Source organism: Bidens hawaiensis, unplaced genomic scaffold (genome assembly GCF_021521415.1).
Source record: "Bidens hawaiensis isolate Kalapana, Puna unplaced genomic scaffold, B.hawaiensis_p1.1 tig00009412_1, whole genome shotgun sequence".
NCBI classification, from domain to species: Eukaryota; Viridiplantae; Streptophyta; class Magnoliopsida; order Asterales; family Asteraceae; genus Bidens; species Bidens hawaiensis.
The window spans coordinates 546,259-561,154 of record NW_027491694.1 but is presented as its reverse complement, the minus strand read 5'-3'; the positions used below and the strand labels follow the sequence as shown (position 1 = coordinate 561,154).

The 14,896-nt window shown below is 37.0% G+C and overlaps 1 protein-coding gene and 1 pseudogene across 1 annotated transcript; both read left to right on the top strand.

Moving 5' to 3' along the window:
• Positions 1–7,782: 7,782 nt before the first annotated feature.
• LOC143532223 (receptor-like protein kinase FERONIA) lies at positions 7,783–9,164 on the top strand (annotated as a pseudogene).
• A 275-nt stretch (positions 9,165–9,439) lies between these two features.
• LOC143532222 (probably inactive leucine-rich repeat receptor-like protein kinase IMK2) lies at positions 9,440–9,976 on the top strand. Its single transcript, XM_077027336.1, has one exon. The coding sequence runs from the start codon at positions 9,440–9,442 to the stop codon at positions 9,974–9,976; it is 537 nt and encodes a 178-aa protein (XP_076883451.1).
• The last annotated feature ends 4,920 nt before the right edge of the window (positions 9,977–14,896 follow it).

Below are 14,896 nucleotides of genomic sequence, written 5' to 3'. Positions count from 1 at the left end.
AAGGAATGTCAGGGTCTATAAATAGGGGTCCTAGGATACCTTTTAGGACACGAATTTCCAGAAGGAATAAAGGCTGGCACTCACTGAATAAGAAAACATTCCAAAGAATATTCTCTTTGTTTTGTCGTACAATCGCCGCCGCCGTCACACAAAACCCTAGACATTCCTTTCATTGTTTCATTAATGATGTATTTATTACAGTGAATCTTTGTCTATTGAATGAGCTTTTATTGACCATTTATTACTGTTTTGTGTTTATTATTCATACTCGTTCGTTCCCACTCGTTGGATATCCTGATTCTGCCGGGATATTCAACAGGCCTTTGGGTAATCAAGTCGGTGTGTTCTTGTCAACCTTTTAAGGTTTCACCCGATTCACGGTCCTGACAATCATAATCAATGTCGTTCACCTGCTTCTCACGATCGTCGTTCGACTGCTAGAATCGTCAGGGAGTTTGTTGCTGTATTCCTTTAATCGAACAACCACTAACCTCGAAAAAACCAAAATGCCCGAATAAGTATCCTAACTCATATTCGTTCTAATATTACATAGATTATCTATATATTTCCATATTCTCAAACTATAAATTACAAAGTTTATTTCAATCATTACCCTCAACTTTAAACTATAAATACTTTATTACTTCTTGTTTTTCCTCAATTTCATGTTACTTTTTACAACTTACTTTCAATTTGATAAAACTTTATTATTAAAATTCAAATATTGTAAATTTTTTTGATATTAATCTAAATTTTTCATCATTCAATATTTAATTTTCATTATTAAACTAGATCTTCCATTAATTAAATTTTTACCATTAAAATTGATTTTTTGATAAATCTCCATTAAAACCTATCACTCACCTTATTTTTCGATTAAGTTTTTTATTTGAAACTAAACGTGGGTTCGTAAATATTTCAACTCCCTATTTGATTTTTAATTCATAGTTGTTAGAATAGTTAAGGTGGTTCATGCGTTTGTAGTCTCGCATTTATCTTATTTTATGATATGCTTCACATCTTATTTTTGATTTCACAATTAATTTAAAATTTGTTATTTACTTGAATTTCAATTGTCAATAATTCAATTTACATATTTCGTAATATTTATAACGATTTTTTGAAAAAAAAAATCCACGAATTTCCAATTTAATCTAATTTAATATCTTCAATTACCAACCTTATATTTTATCTAATTTTAAAGATTTAATTAGAATAGGACTATCTCAGTGATTCGGGAATATTCGCTTCCCAATTTAATCTATTAATGATTTATTTGAAAACGTACATTTTTGCATTTTCATTAATATATCAGTTATTAATTATTAATTATTATAATATTTTAATTCTGTAAGTCGAATTAATCTCATCTTAAAATCACAACTTGAAAAGTTATAAAACTTTATATTAACTTCCCTTTAATCTCATAAGTTCCCAAATTAACCAAACTCAACTCATCAGAATTTACGTTAACTACGTTTAAAGATTTATTATAAATTAAACTTTTGCGCATTTCATATCTAAGTGAAGTTCCTTCCATCATGGTAAACTTATTAGAATCTTGTACCTCTACCTCAAATCCTTATTCTCAACTATCACAGTTCATAATAACATCTGTTTCAAGAAATTCGTTTCCTTTCAATCTCCAAAATTCTATTTTCTTTTATAAGCAAAAGATATTTTCGAAATTACATTATTTTATTAATCAAACATGAATATTTAATGATTATCTTTTGAATTTATATTTAAAATTACCAAAACGTTACCTTCCTTTCAAAGTTTTAGTTTTCAATGTTTTATAACCCACATGATGAAAACGAATTAAGCGGACCACCCGACGATAGAAGTAATTATCGGTCAACACGTAATTACCGAAGTCCTCACATGAAAATCATAATACGTACAATTATGTGTCAAGATTTAAAACCTAAGGTAGCTTGGTTAACGGTACAAATGATGAGATGATAAGGACATGGTGGATACGCCGTTGATATATCCTATATATAAGTGCCCTTATCGGATTATCATTTGAAGCGTTGCTTCGGTCATTAAAAGTTCTATGTTATGCTATTTTCGTTAAAAGTTTATTATTGTCAAAATGATGATGTTTTGGTTTTCCTTAATTTCGGGACAAATTTTTCTAAAGTAGGGGAAACTGTAACTTTTCGGATTTTCCAAACCCGTATTCGTTTATGTTTAACCTGACCCGGAAATAATTTGGATTCTTATTATTAATCAAAAATCAAATAATTATAAGTATTTAAGTTCCTTGATGTTCACTTTAGGCCCTTACACTTCAGAGAATGTTTAAATCCTTTTTTATATCATAACAAGTTTAAAAATTGATCAATACATAAACTTCAAGGGCCTAAATCGTCAAAAATCAAACTTCCACCCATGATGGCCGAAGCACCACATGATAGGAGGCCCTAGGCCAATGTGTGGTGCTATGGATGACCTACACAGATTTTTGTGTTCGATTTCATTCCTAGTTCATTTTTAGCATGTAAATCGCTTATTTTTGACATAAGTGGAGTAAATTAAGGTCCAAGAAAAATAATATAACTAAAATACATGTCCATATACTTAACCCCTTGATCAAGAATGAAATTTACTGACTATATTATTGATTTCATCATTAAAACTCGATTCGGTTTCCTAAACGAGAAAATATACTAAATATGGTTCATTTTTGTAATCTCTATATAAATACATCATAATTCTCCCGCCACAAACTTCCTCATACCCTAACTCACTAATCCCAGCCGTCACCTAGCTCTGATCATCATCAAATCCTTTGGTTTTTGCTTATTCGTTAAAGATACAATGCTTGTTCGTATGGACCTTTGACTCATCGTATCTCTTGATTCTTTCACTTTCCGGGTAAGTTGTAAACTGTAAAATCATTCATATGCATTCCCTAGTCAATAACCTTCAATCAATTTTGGTGGTTGAAGGGTGTTGACTGGTCAATTCGTTTAAAACTCGTTAAAGGGCAAATCAGTCAACAAGTTTAACTTAACGTTTTCTCATACTTCTGGTCGGATTCAACGTTTGGTCCAGAAGACTTTTATTCTTGTAACGAAATTTTAAGGCTACTGACCAAAACCCGACTTCCAACTAGCTGTTCGGATTCTAGTCAGTACCATCTCGCTTAAATCTTAATACAAACATAACTTGAATTCTAAGCATCTGTTTGGATTGTCATGCGGCAACGAGTTCGCTTTTATTTATATTATCATATCCTAAAGTCTCAGATTCTAAATTGTTTATATCATTTGACATGTAATGGGCGACTCACTTATTCATTAAAACTCGCATAGTTGTGTTTATATTCGTTTGTCATTAATCTAAGGTGAGTTTATCATTCCCCTATTTTACTAACTTTTGTAAACGTTTTGGGGACATATGCGTACATATTTGTATTTCATACTATATATCAAAAAATAGCATACGTGTAATTGTGTGTGACTTAATCAAATATGCGTCTTACATGCTTACTTGTGTTAATATTCATTTATTCGTATATTCGGAGGGGTCCAACGTATTCCCATGTATTGGGTGCTCATGCTATTGACCAACGCCCGATTCGCTTGGCAACGGTCTACTTACTTGCTTATGGTTTGATTCATTTACCGCACTTACTATGTTATGCTTATTTACATTGACATGCAAAACTTAGTCTCACTCAACTTTGTGTTGACAAACTCTGTTTTCTACACATATGCAGGGAGCTTGAATTGAAGTTTGGATATTTAGTCAAGACCATAGTTTATAATGAAGACAATCATTAAATCACGTTTATAATAATTTATTTGAACTATTTTGTAATATTTGTAAACTTGTGTGTATATTTGAATAAAATAATTAAATAGATATTGTCACTTTTATATTTTGATAGTCTCTTCGATCTATGAGCACTCGGATCACGCCCCAGCATTTCCGCCTTAGGTTGGGGTGTGACATATTCGAATGAAGGTACTCTTGAACGTGCATAAGGTTTGGGATACCATTGATCCGAGGGCAACCGATGATGATAAAACAACATCGCAATTGCGTTGATTTATCAGTCGATCCCGGAAGCAACAATCATGCAAGTGGGTAATCTTGATTCGGCCAAGGATATTTGGAACGCGATTAAGAAGCGTAATTTAGGGGCTGATCGGGTTAAGGAGGCAAGATTGCAAACTCTATAAACGAGTTTGATGGTATGAAGATGAAAGAGACGGAGACCATTGATGAGTTTGTGGTGAAACTCTCGTGTACAGCGTCGAAGGCGGCAGGTTTGGGAGAGATGATAGAGGAAACTAAGATGGTCAAAAATTTTCTTTCAAGTCTACCCCAAAGGAAGTTTATTCAAATTGTTGCAACTCTCAAGCAAACTTTAGATCTCAAAACTGTTGGGTCTGAAGACGTGGTGGGACGTTTCATACGAAGAGCGGATTCGGGAAGAAGAGATGCATTCCGAAACAAGGTACGCTTATGTTTCAAAGGTCTGAATCCTCAAGTAGTCGGTAAAATGATCGTGAGTCCACTCGTGGAGGTCGTGGACGTGGAGCAGGGCGAGGAAGAGGTGGTCGTGGGTCGGGTCAAAACCGCGGTCATCAAGAAAACGCCATGAACCGGGAGAACAATGAACATAAGGGCGAAACCCAGGACCTCTCAAAGGTTCAGTGTTATCGATGTGATGAGTTTGGACACTTTGTCCACAAGTGTCCCAACTGAAAACAGAAAGTTCAAGGTGAAGCAAAGTTAGTTGAAGCATCCGAGACATGGGATCCTTCTCTGCTTATGGTTAACAGTGTTCAAGAAACTGTGTTCTTGAATGAAAAGAAGGTTATTCCCGGAAACTACGAGTCCAAAGATGGTGATGAATGGTACCTAGACAACGGTGCGAGTAACCACTTGACGGGTAACATGTCTTTCTTTTCTGAATTTAACAATCGTGTAAAGGGAAAGGTTAAGTTTGGTGATGACTCTTATGTTGATATAAGCGGTAAGGGGTCGATTTTATTTGACGCTAAAAGTGGTGAACATCGTTTGCTTACGGATGTTTATTTTATACTGAGTCTTCGAAGCAATATTATTAGTCTTGGTCAAGCCTCAGAACATGGGTGTGATATTCATATAAAAGATAACTACCTTAAAATGCATAATGGGCAAGGTAGGTTATTGATGAAGGTGACTCGTTCCCATAATCGGCTATACCGGATATATTTAAAGATTGGTAAACCAGTTAGTTTACTTAGCCGAATTGAAGAAACAAGTTGGTTGTGGCATGCTAGGCTTGTCCACTTGAACTTTGAGTCAATAAAGCTAATGGCTCGGAGGGAGATGGTTGAAGGAATGCGTGGTGTTACCCATGAAAACAAGTTGTGTGAATCTTGTTTTGTCGGGAAGCAAACGAGTCAATCCTTTCCTAATTCGGCGGCGATTAGGGCAACTCAGGCTCTAGAACTTGTGCCGATGATCTGTGTGAACCAATTACCCCTCCAACAATAGCGGGTAACAGGTACGTGTTTGTTTGAATCGATGATTACTCATGACTTGTTTGGACGTATTTGTTGAAGCATTCAAGAAGTTTAAGGAATTGGTTGAAAGTGATGTAGGGAAAAAGATCAAGAAGTTTCGTACCGACCGAGGTGGTGAGTTTACCTCACATGAGTTCAACCAATTTTCTGACATGAAAGGCATTCGAAGACATCTAACGGCACCATACACACCTCAACAAAACGGGTGGTTGAAAGACGAAACCGAACCTTATTGGAGATGACACGGAGTATGTTAAAAGCAATGGGTGTTCCGAATTACTTATGGGATGTGGCAATCTGACATGCAACATGCATCGAGAATCAGATTCCTACTTGTGCCCTAGAGGAGAAAACACCATACGAGATGCTAAAACAAAAGAAACTGAATATTGCTCATCTTAAAGTATTTGGTATGTGGCGTGTGCAAAGATAGTGGGCACTCACTTGAAGAAGCTCGACGATCGTTCGAGGAGTTTAGTGCATATCAGAGTCGAGACCGGGTCCAAAGCTTACCGATTGTTCTATCCGAATACCCAGAAGGTTATGATAGCTCGTGATGTGGTTTTTGACGAGAAGAAGACGTGGGTTTGGTCTGATTCGGGTCAAACCAATGAAGAAACGGAGCTAGAAAAGGTTTTGTTTTGGGTTGATTGGAAATATTGAGACCGGAGTTGGGCAAGTTGTAACTGAGCCTATGGGAAGCAACAACATTAGCGACGAAAATTCAGCTTCGTCGCCAGATTCAGAAACAGAATCAGCGACAACTTTTTATCGCTAATTCATTCAGCCCATCAGCACCTTTAGCGACAGATTCTGATATTCTAGTTGCTAATTCCAGCTACTCAGCAACCTCCTTAGCGACACCAGCAGCAACTGGTTTAGCGACTGCAGCACTTGACGAACCAGAAATTAACTTACGAAGGTCTACACATGTTTCGATCACCCCGGTTAAGTTCAATGATTATGTCCTATGTTCGGAAGTGGAGGACAACTTCTTTTGATAGAAGAAGGTGAATCAAGGAATTTTGGTGAAAAGGCTATGAAAACAGAACTCGAATCTATTAGAAGAGATGACACATGGAAGTTAACCGAGTTACTAAGAGGGGCTAAAGCTATCAGATTAAAGTGGGTTTTCAAGGTGAAAAGAAATGCGGATGGTTCAATTAATAAATATAAAGCAAGACTCGTGGCAAAGGGTTATGTGCAACAACCCGGAGTAGATTTTGACGAGGTCTTTGCTCCGGTGGCAAGACTTAAAACCATACGTATTCTCATTGCCATTGCAGCTACTGAAGGATGGCAATTGTTAGCGGTGGAGCACATTAGTGGCAAGGAACAACGAGCTGACATTCTTACGAAAGCACTTGCGAGAATCAAGTTTGACGAGATGAGAAGATTGCTCGGCGTTGAAGATCTCCTAGTTTCGAGTTGGAAATTAGGGGGTGATTTTTAGTAATTTCCATCTTATTAGGCCCATCACGTGTTGGTGACCGGGTTAGACCTATTGGGCCTATGGAATTCATTAATGATGTAATGGGTTTATAGGTTTACAACTGGGCTTTTATATTTGGGCTTTACTTGTTGGCCAAATTAAGTTCTCCCTATAAATACATAGCCATGTTAGGGTTATTGAATTATGAGAGGGATCATTGTATTCAAGTTTTGAGTAGTTTCTTGATTATAATAATAAATGAGGTTTACCCTAAATATTGTGTGCTCGTTTGTGTTTCCGTTATCAATTCTTTCTTGACTTATTAAACCTTATTTGTTTTTTATTTACGATTCCTCTCCATTTTCTTTAATAAAATTTTTGTCGAGACCTATCATTCATGAATATTTAGAACAAAATCGTATTGCAGCTCTTAAGTAATGCTTTCGTGTATATTTTATGGACATTGATATATTTAAATTGTTATAGTTTTAAATGACAGTTTGATGTTATGGCATGAAATACAATTTATTTTGCTCATATTGATGATAACGATATGAAGACAACTAATTCAATAGAGGATGTATAAGACATGACACAAGAAACAAGAAGAAAAAAAATATGAAAGGACAAAACCACACCATCAAGGAAAAACCATGGAAAGTGTCTCTGTAAATAATTGAATGTGGACAAATTATCCTTAAATTATTTCCATGTGTTGTAGTTTCAAGAGTTCATTAACCCAAAATCTTTGAAATCATTTTAATTAAAAGTTTTAACATATGCTCATCGTCCCGAAGATCATAGTAAATTAGTTATAAAATGAATAGTTTCATGATGCCTAGAACAGCATTGGATTTTTATAAGTCGCATACATCACCTTCTGACGAAGTTTGTCGATGGTTTTCGCTAAGTGAGATTCAGTTTGCCACACAAGCGTTCAATGACAAATTAGTAATTGGCCGTGGGTCATTTGGAAAGGTTTACAAGTGTACAATTTATCATTGGTTTGAAACTATAGTTGTAGCAATGAAGCGGCTAAATTTATTATCCAGCCAAGGAGCACCAGAGTTCTGGGCTGAAGTAGAGATGCTCGGTAAACTCCATCACTGTAACTTAGTTTCTTTAATTGGTTATTGCAACGATAAACAAGAAATGGTACTTGTTTATGAGTACATGAAGCATGGCACCCTTGAAGATCAACTTCACAAGGCTGAATACTCTCCATCTTGGTTACAACGACTCAAAATATGCATAGACGCTGCTCATGGGCTGAATTACCTTCACACAGGAACAAGCACGCAACATGGAGTGATACACGGAGATGTAAAGACCTCAAACATTTTGTTGGATGAGAACTATAGAGCAAAGATTTCAGATTTTGGTCTAGCCAAAACAAGCCCAACAAACCAAGCACATAGTTGTGTTAGTACCCAAGTCAAAGGGACGTTTAGTTATCTTGATCCAGCCTATTTCTATACAGGAAAATTACCAGAAAATCGGATGTCTATGCCTTTGGAGTTATACTGTTGGAAGTGCTGTGTGGGAGGCATGCGGTAGATTCAACTCTTGATGAAGAGCAATGGGGTTTAGCAGCCTGGGCTCTTGATTTTATTAGAAAGGGAAAGCCAAATCAGATTATTAACCCTAGAATTCGAGGACAAATATCACTTAATTGCGTAAAGGAGTTTACACGCATAATAATATCTTGTTTACATGATGAATCAAAATTACGTCCTACCATGGTTGAGGTTGTTGCAAAACTTGGCTTTATACTATCACTACAAGAGAGGATGGACAATTTGAATTCAAACACAACATTTGTCAAAAAGGTAAGATCACTATTTGGGTGCAACAGTTATATGAAGTGCAACTCTTGGACATTGGTAGATGCTGGAAGTGACAGCGAATCCACTGAGGAAGATATTGAATTGCTTAACACACCAGTTCCTGTAGATGTTGAATATTTGAAACAGGAGCAAGATGATTTTGTTCCACTAATTCTCTTTGATGTTTCATCTTTTTTTACAATGGTCGACTTGCTACGTGCACCTGCTGAAAATATAAGCAGGACTGGATGCTCTTCAATATATCGAGTTATGTTGGATGATGGTCATCACCTTGTTGTTAAACGATTGTTTAAAAAGTTTTTCAATAAAACGTTTGAGACACATGTTTCTATCCATGGAAAAGTTTTCCACTAGAATATTATGTTTCTTCAGGCATGTTACAATCACAAAAGTGAGGCACTTCTTATCTATACTAGTAGCGAAAACAAGACCCTTGCATCATTCCTGAACAGTTAGTTTACTTGAAAACTCTTTTGTATTTTAAACTAGCAGATAAAATATTGGATCTTGATTCTTTTTGTGTGTCTTCAGCAGCTAGAAGGCCTAAAACTGCCATCAGATGGCCAACCAGGAAGAAAATTATTGTTGGCGTCACAAGAGGCCTAGTCCACCTGCACACAATAGAACAAATGACTCATGGGAACCTCACATCAGGAAATGTGTTGCTGGATAGAGATTACAATCTCTTTATCATAGACATTGGCCTTTCCTGGCTTAGAATCAATGCCAGACCAGATTCTGGTTATAATCGTGCACCCGGACTCTTGTATTTCAAAAATGCTAGCATGGAAACAGATGTGTATAGCCTGGGATTGATAATTTTTGAACTCTTAACTAGAAAATCAACCAATTCAGAAAAGCATGGTTCTAATATGCTTAACTGGGTGAGATCACTTCCGAAGGAACAGTGGAGCGAGGAACTATTTGATGCTGAAATCATGTATGCAGCCATCAATAATGCGGAATTACTTTGTATACTACAACTAGCTATGAATTGTACCTGCGCCTCACCTGAGGATAGACCAAAAGTAGATGAAGTGCTCCAACGACTCGAGGAGATTAGTGCCACAAGAAAAGGCCTGATTAGACGGAGGAATGCAAGAAAAAGTAAGGAAAAGGAAATTAATGTAGAAAAAAGAAATATGAAAAACAATAAGGAGCCATGAAAATTTATGTTGCATAAGAAAAAGAAAAAGAATAAGATATAAGATGTTGAAGTGCATTTCAAAGAAGCCGTTAGAAGTGTTAGATTTAATCCATCCCAAGTTAAAATTTAGAGTTATGTCTGTATAATTATGTTAAAAGTATGTTCTTGTTAGAACTTGTTAATTATGAATCGGTTTATAAATTAGGAATCTATACGTGCATATATACGTGTCGGTGTTAAATTTCAAAATACACTTAAACCTGTTTCTTGCTTATAAGTAAGCAAGTAAGTTTGGCAATAGGTTCACCTGGTACAATTTATGTGTTACTTTCTCAAATTTGTGCATTCAATGACATCACAATATAACCAATGGATTGTAGACAGAGAGGCCGGGCCGAGGTTGCGTCTAGATATTAATTGAGGATGCTTATTCTTATTGATCTTGATTCTAAAATATCATTAAAAACAATATTCCCTCTCAAATTATAAGACTCGTTTTCAACTTTAATATTAATCAAAGTTTGTGGATTTGCGCCCGCCAACTGTTCGATGATATGCCTCAAAAACATAATCTGGTCAAGAACATAGCTCGGTTTCAACCATTTCTCATGTGATTCTTTGGGGTGTTTTTTCCCAATTGGGTTCCTAGACTTTCTTGGTTATAGAACCCCAAAGTTATTTCTTTTTTCTATGGTTCGTTGACTTTCTTGGTCATCTAATCGGAGTTTGATTTTTGGGGTTTTGAGGTCGAGTGGGATTAGTGGTTTTCGGGATGTTTTGTTAGGAGGAGGTGGTATGACCGGGGCTATTGATGAGGGTGTTTGGCCGTGTCCATTTAGAGGTTTTCACTGTTACCCAGATGGATCACCGGGGTCTAAGGGGGTGCGATTGGTCGTGCATATTAAGCGACTCCATTTGTCATCGGATGACTAGAAAGAGACCTTGCGGGAGGCTGTTTCCACGGATTTGGACTTGTTTGTTTCTGTTGGTGGGGCTTTAAAGGTCTCGCGCCAATGCGTGTGTGGGGTGTGTATGGAGTTATATGCTTTCCGTCAGGGGTGCCATCATGATGGCGAGACAGTCTGGTTCAAGTGGGACGCGGGAGATGTGGAAGAGTTTATAGTGGGGATTGCTAAGCCGCATGTCAAGGGGGAAGCTGTAACGGCGGGAAGGGTGGGGGTGGATGTAGCCCTCCTTGACCGTGTATTCGCTCTCCCTATCACGACTGTTAAAAGCATTCCTCATAGTTGTCGTATGCCTTTTTCCCAAGCCTTAGGGGCTGCTCTAGGTAAAGTGGCGGCTATGGGTGAAACTTTGTTGTTACCACGTTGCACCTTACGGGTTTTCAGAACGTCTACTCGGAAGGAGCGCAGGTCTGGTAGTAGGAAGTCTTTGCAATGCCATAGTATTCAGCGTGCGCTGGCAGCCTGGGGTGATAGTGACGGTTTCCTTGACCTTATATTATCGTTTTTTGACCAACCCTTAGGGGGTGCTTTGGGGAGTGATACGTTTGTCCCCGAGTCTGGCAGTTCCGGGTTGTGCGCTAACGTTAAACAATGTTTACGGAAAGTTGCGGATGGGCATTTCTATCACACCCCGACTAGCACAATGCGGAAGCGTAAAACGGGAATGTAACAGACACCTCTGGTATCAACACATTGTTTATAAAGAAACATTACAAACTAATTTACATTATATTACATTTCTTCGTTATATCATTGTTTTACAGTCTAGGTGGTACAAACAAAACTAGTTCGTTAACTAAACGTTCTTACTACTAACGTCTTTGCTTCTATTCACATAGCATCAACCACACACTTCAGGCAAGTAACAGATCACAAAATCATTCCGATTTACAAACACCTGAAAAGCAGTTTAAAACGGGTCAACTACTAGAGTTGGTGAGTTTCACGAGTTTCAAGAAAACAGTAATGAGTATTCACAAGTCAACACTTGTAATCATGAAATAAGTACGTATGTATGTAAATGATGTAATTATGCTAAGCTACAGTGAAGCCTTGACTGTATGTGCTGCGTGCATCCATTTCCCACGCTCCATCAACCACTGGGGCCCCTTTCCGCCCACAACATGCCCCGGTAGCTATGTCTAACACTACATAGCCTGTTTGTATAAATATGGTCATGTGCAAATGGCGCTATGTGACACGGCAACCAGGCCGATTCCGTTTGGGTTTGTCAAACCAATAGTACTATTCACAAGCCACCGGCTCGAAGTTAATCACTGTGATCGTGGGGACTTTCATGTGTTAGCACATAGATAATTCACATCAGTACATGTTTCAGGTATGTATATGTAATCAAAGATGCTTTTCACCCCAAAATTTCATAAAACAGTTTAAAAGTGGGGTCATGAAACTCACGGTTTAGTCGATAATCAGTACTGTATCAGCTCGTGGTTCGTTTAGTATGCTATCAGTAGTCCCTATAATCAATATTATAATAATATTAATATTTTAATATTATTATAATCTCAATACTAAACTGGGCTGTATAACTAATCTGGGTGTAGCTGGAAAGCCCAGAAAGTGGCAATAGGCTTAGGTTGTGATGTTGTTCAATGTCTAATACTTAAAACTGAACTTGGCTCAGTTTCCCGTTTTCCCAGCTGGGCAAAGTTGTTCGTTTACGCGTTCAGAAAACAGTTATGGGAAAATATGCTTGGGTAAATGTATTGGTTAATAAAATGATTAAATTATAAAGAAGGATCACATACTGGGGTCCCGGATTAGCCACGGGGCCCGTTTCTGTTTATTCAGTTTGATTTAAGAAGAAACGCGCACAATACACCCCGATTGTCCAGGTTTCTCATAGAAAAGTTCATTTTTATTTAATTAGTCCAAAAATATGATTTTTGATCACTCTTGGTGTTTTGATATTCCCGCAGGTTCGTTAGTTGCGAACTTATAAAAATTTGTTTAATATTCAGATTAGCATAATTAATTAACCGTTAATCATTAAATTATAAAAATTTAACCACTTATCAATTATAATATGTAGATTTTTATAAAATTATTTCTGGAATTTATTTACTGATTTGTTAATTTATAAAAATTCATTTTATCAGCTATATTTCGCCTGAAAATCGTCCGTTTACCCCAAACAATTTCCAAAAATTCCACAAAAATTCCTAAATGCTCAATTCATGTCCCAAATCAATCTGTATCAATTCCAGAATGTAAAAAGCTCGTGCGATATTCTTTTCGGCCCAAATTCGGCTATAAAAATTCACACGAACGCAAATAAACAAAACACCTTTAAAATTCTCCAAATGATCCTAAAAATCATATGTGATCAAAATACATCAAATCTGAGTTCCCAGAAAAATTTCATAATTGTTGAAGTAATTTAGCTATTTTTCCCAAATAAACATCCCAATTCGGTAATAAATTCGCCAAATATTCTCGTATGGTCGAAAAATTACCAAATTTGAAAAGGAGCTCATTGACGTGGTCCCTGATGTCCCTGAAAAATTTCAAGTCCTAACAATATGCACATCACAACCTTAACCTAAATAGCCCATAGGCGAGTGTTTCGGCATTACCTTAGCGGGTTAGGCTCGTTTCCGACTTTTTCATCAAGTTTTCAGGTTCTTGTGCTTCTAAGCAGACTAGGTAAAAGTCCTATATCACAAACCAAGCAATATTTCATCAACATAACAGCCCTTAGCTTAGGGTTTCGGCTAGTGCACAAAAACGAACTTTTTAACCATAAAACGCCGTTTCAACCCTTTAATCTGTGTTTATGGCCAAAAAAACTATCAAAAAAGGTTCCTTACCATGTGTATGATCAAAACATGTTTATGGACCATTTTTAGGATTTTTACACGGTTAGGAATGATTTTTACACAGTTAGGAATGATTTTTAGTAACCAAGACATGTTTTTATGATATTAAACAAGTTTAAACAAGCATAAAAGCTACTTATTTAAGCCCCTTACCTTAGGGTTTGAAGTTTTTTCTGGCTGGAACAGAGATTGTATCCAGAGTTTTCAAGAAAATGAGGCTAAAATATCTTGGATCTAGTTTAAATATGAAAGAACCAAAAGGGGGGGGGGGCTGCTGAATTGCGATCGGGATTATATGGGCCCACCTTGGGCCCATTTTGGCCCAATTTTCTGATTCCTCAAGCACAAATACGAAAAGTCCGGTCCAAATTTAGTTCGGGTTTGGTTTTTGGCGCGAAAAACTTATCGGGTGCGTTAAACAACGCGAAAACGAGTGTTTTTCGGCTAGTTTTGTGTAAAATTATAAAAACCTACTATATGTTTGTAAAAATCAAAAATATTTTCATGGTTCGCTTAAAACAATTCAAATAAGTGTTTGGTAAGTCTTTTTCGGCTTAACGGTTGATACAATGCTTGGTTTGTAACTATCTTTCGCGTCTAAATCTATAGCGGGTGGTTAAACGAGCATGTTTTCGTTTAACTTGTTTGCTATCAAACTAAGACCGTATTTCTAATATTTTAGCTTGTATAGATCGTATATCACTTATAAATGGCCCCCCCGAGATATCTGGGTCATAACCCGACCTGTTCGGTTAATCGTTCGTTTGTTACGCAACAGGCGTTTATTTGCTTAATCGGTAAATATGTACTGAGGTGTACCTTGTTTTGGCTCAAATGTCACAATTTCACTGCCGCGGTTAAAGTTTGTTGCTTTTTAGGGGTTTCCCCCTTCGGTAAGGATACTTTGGACGCGTTGGTGTCTAAGCATCCCATCCTACCCCCTCCGAGTATGCTTGTTTCCTTGCTTTCCGATCCCCCCTTGTTGTGGACGTTGATTGTTTACTCGATTGCATTAAATCTTTCCCTAAAGGGACTTTGTGTGGGCGGGACAGATTGAGAGCCCAACACATTTTAAATGCGCTGTGTGGAGAGGGGTCTCCTATTGCGGATAGTTTGCTCAACGCTATTTCTGTG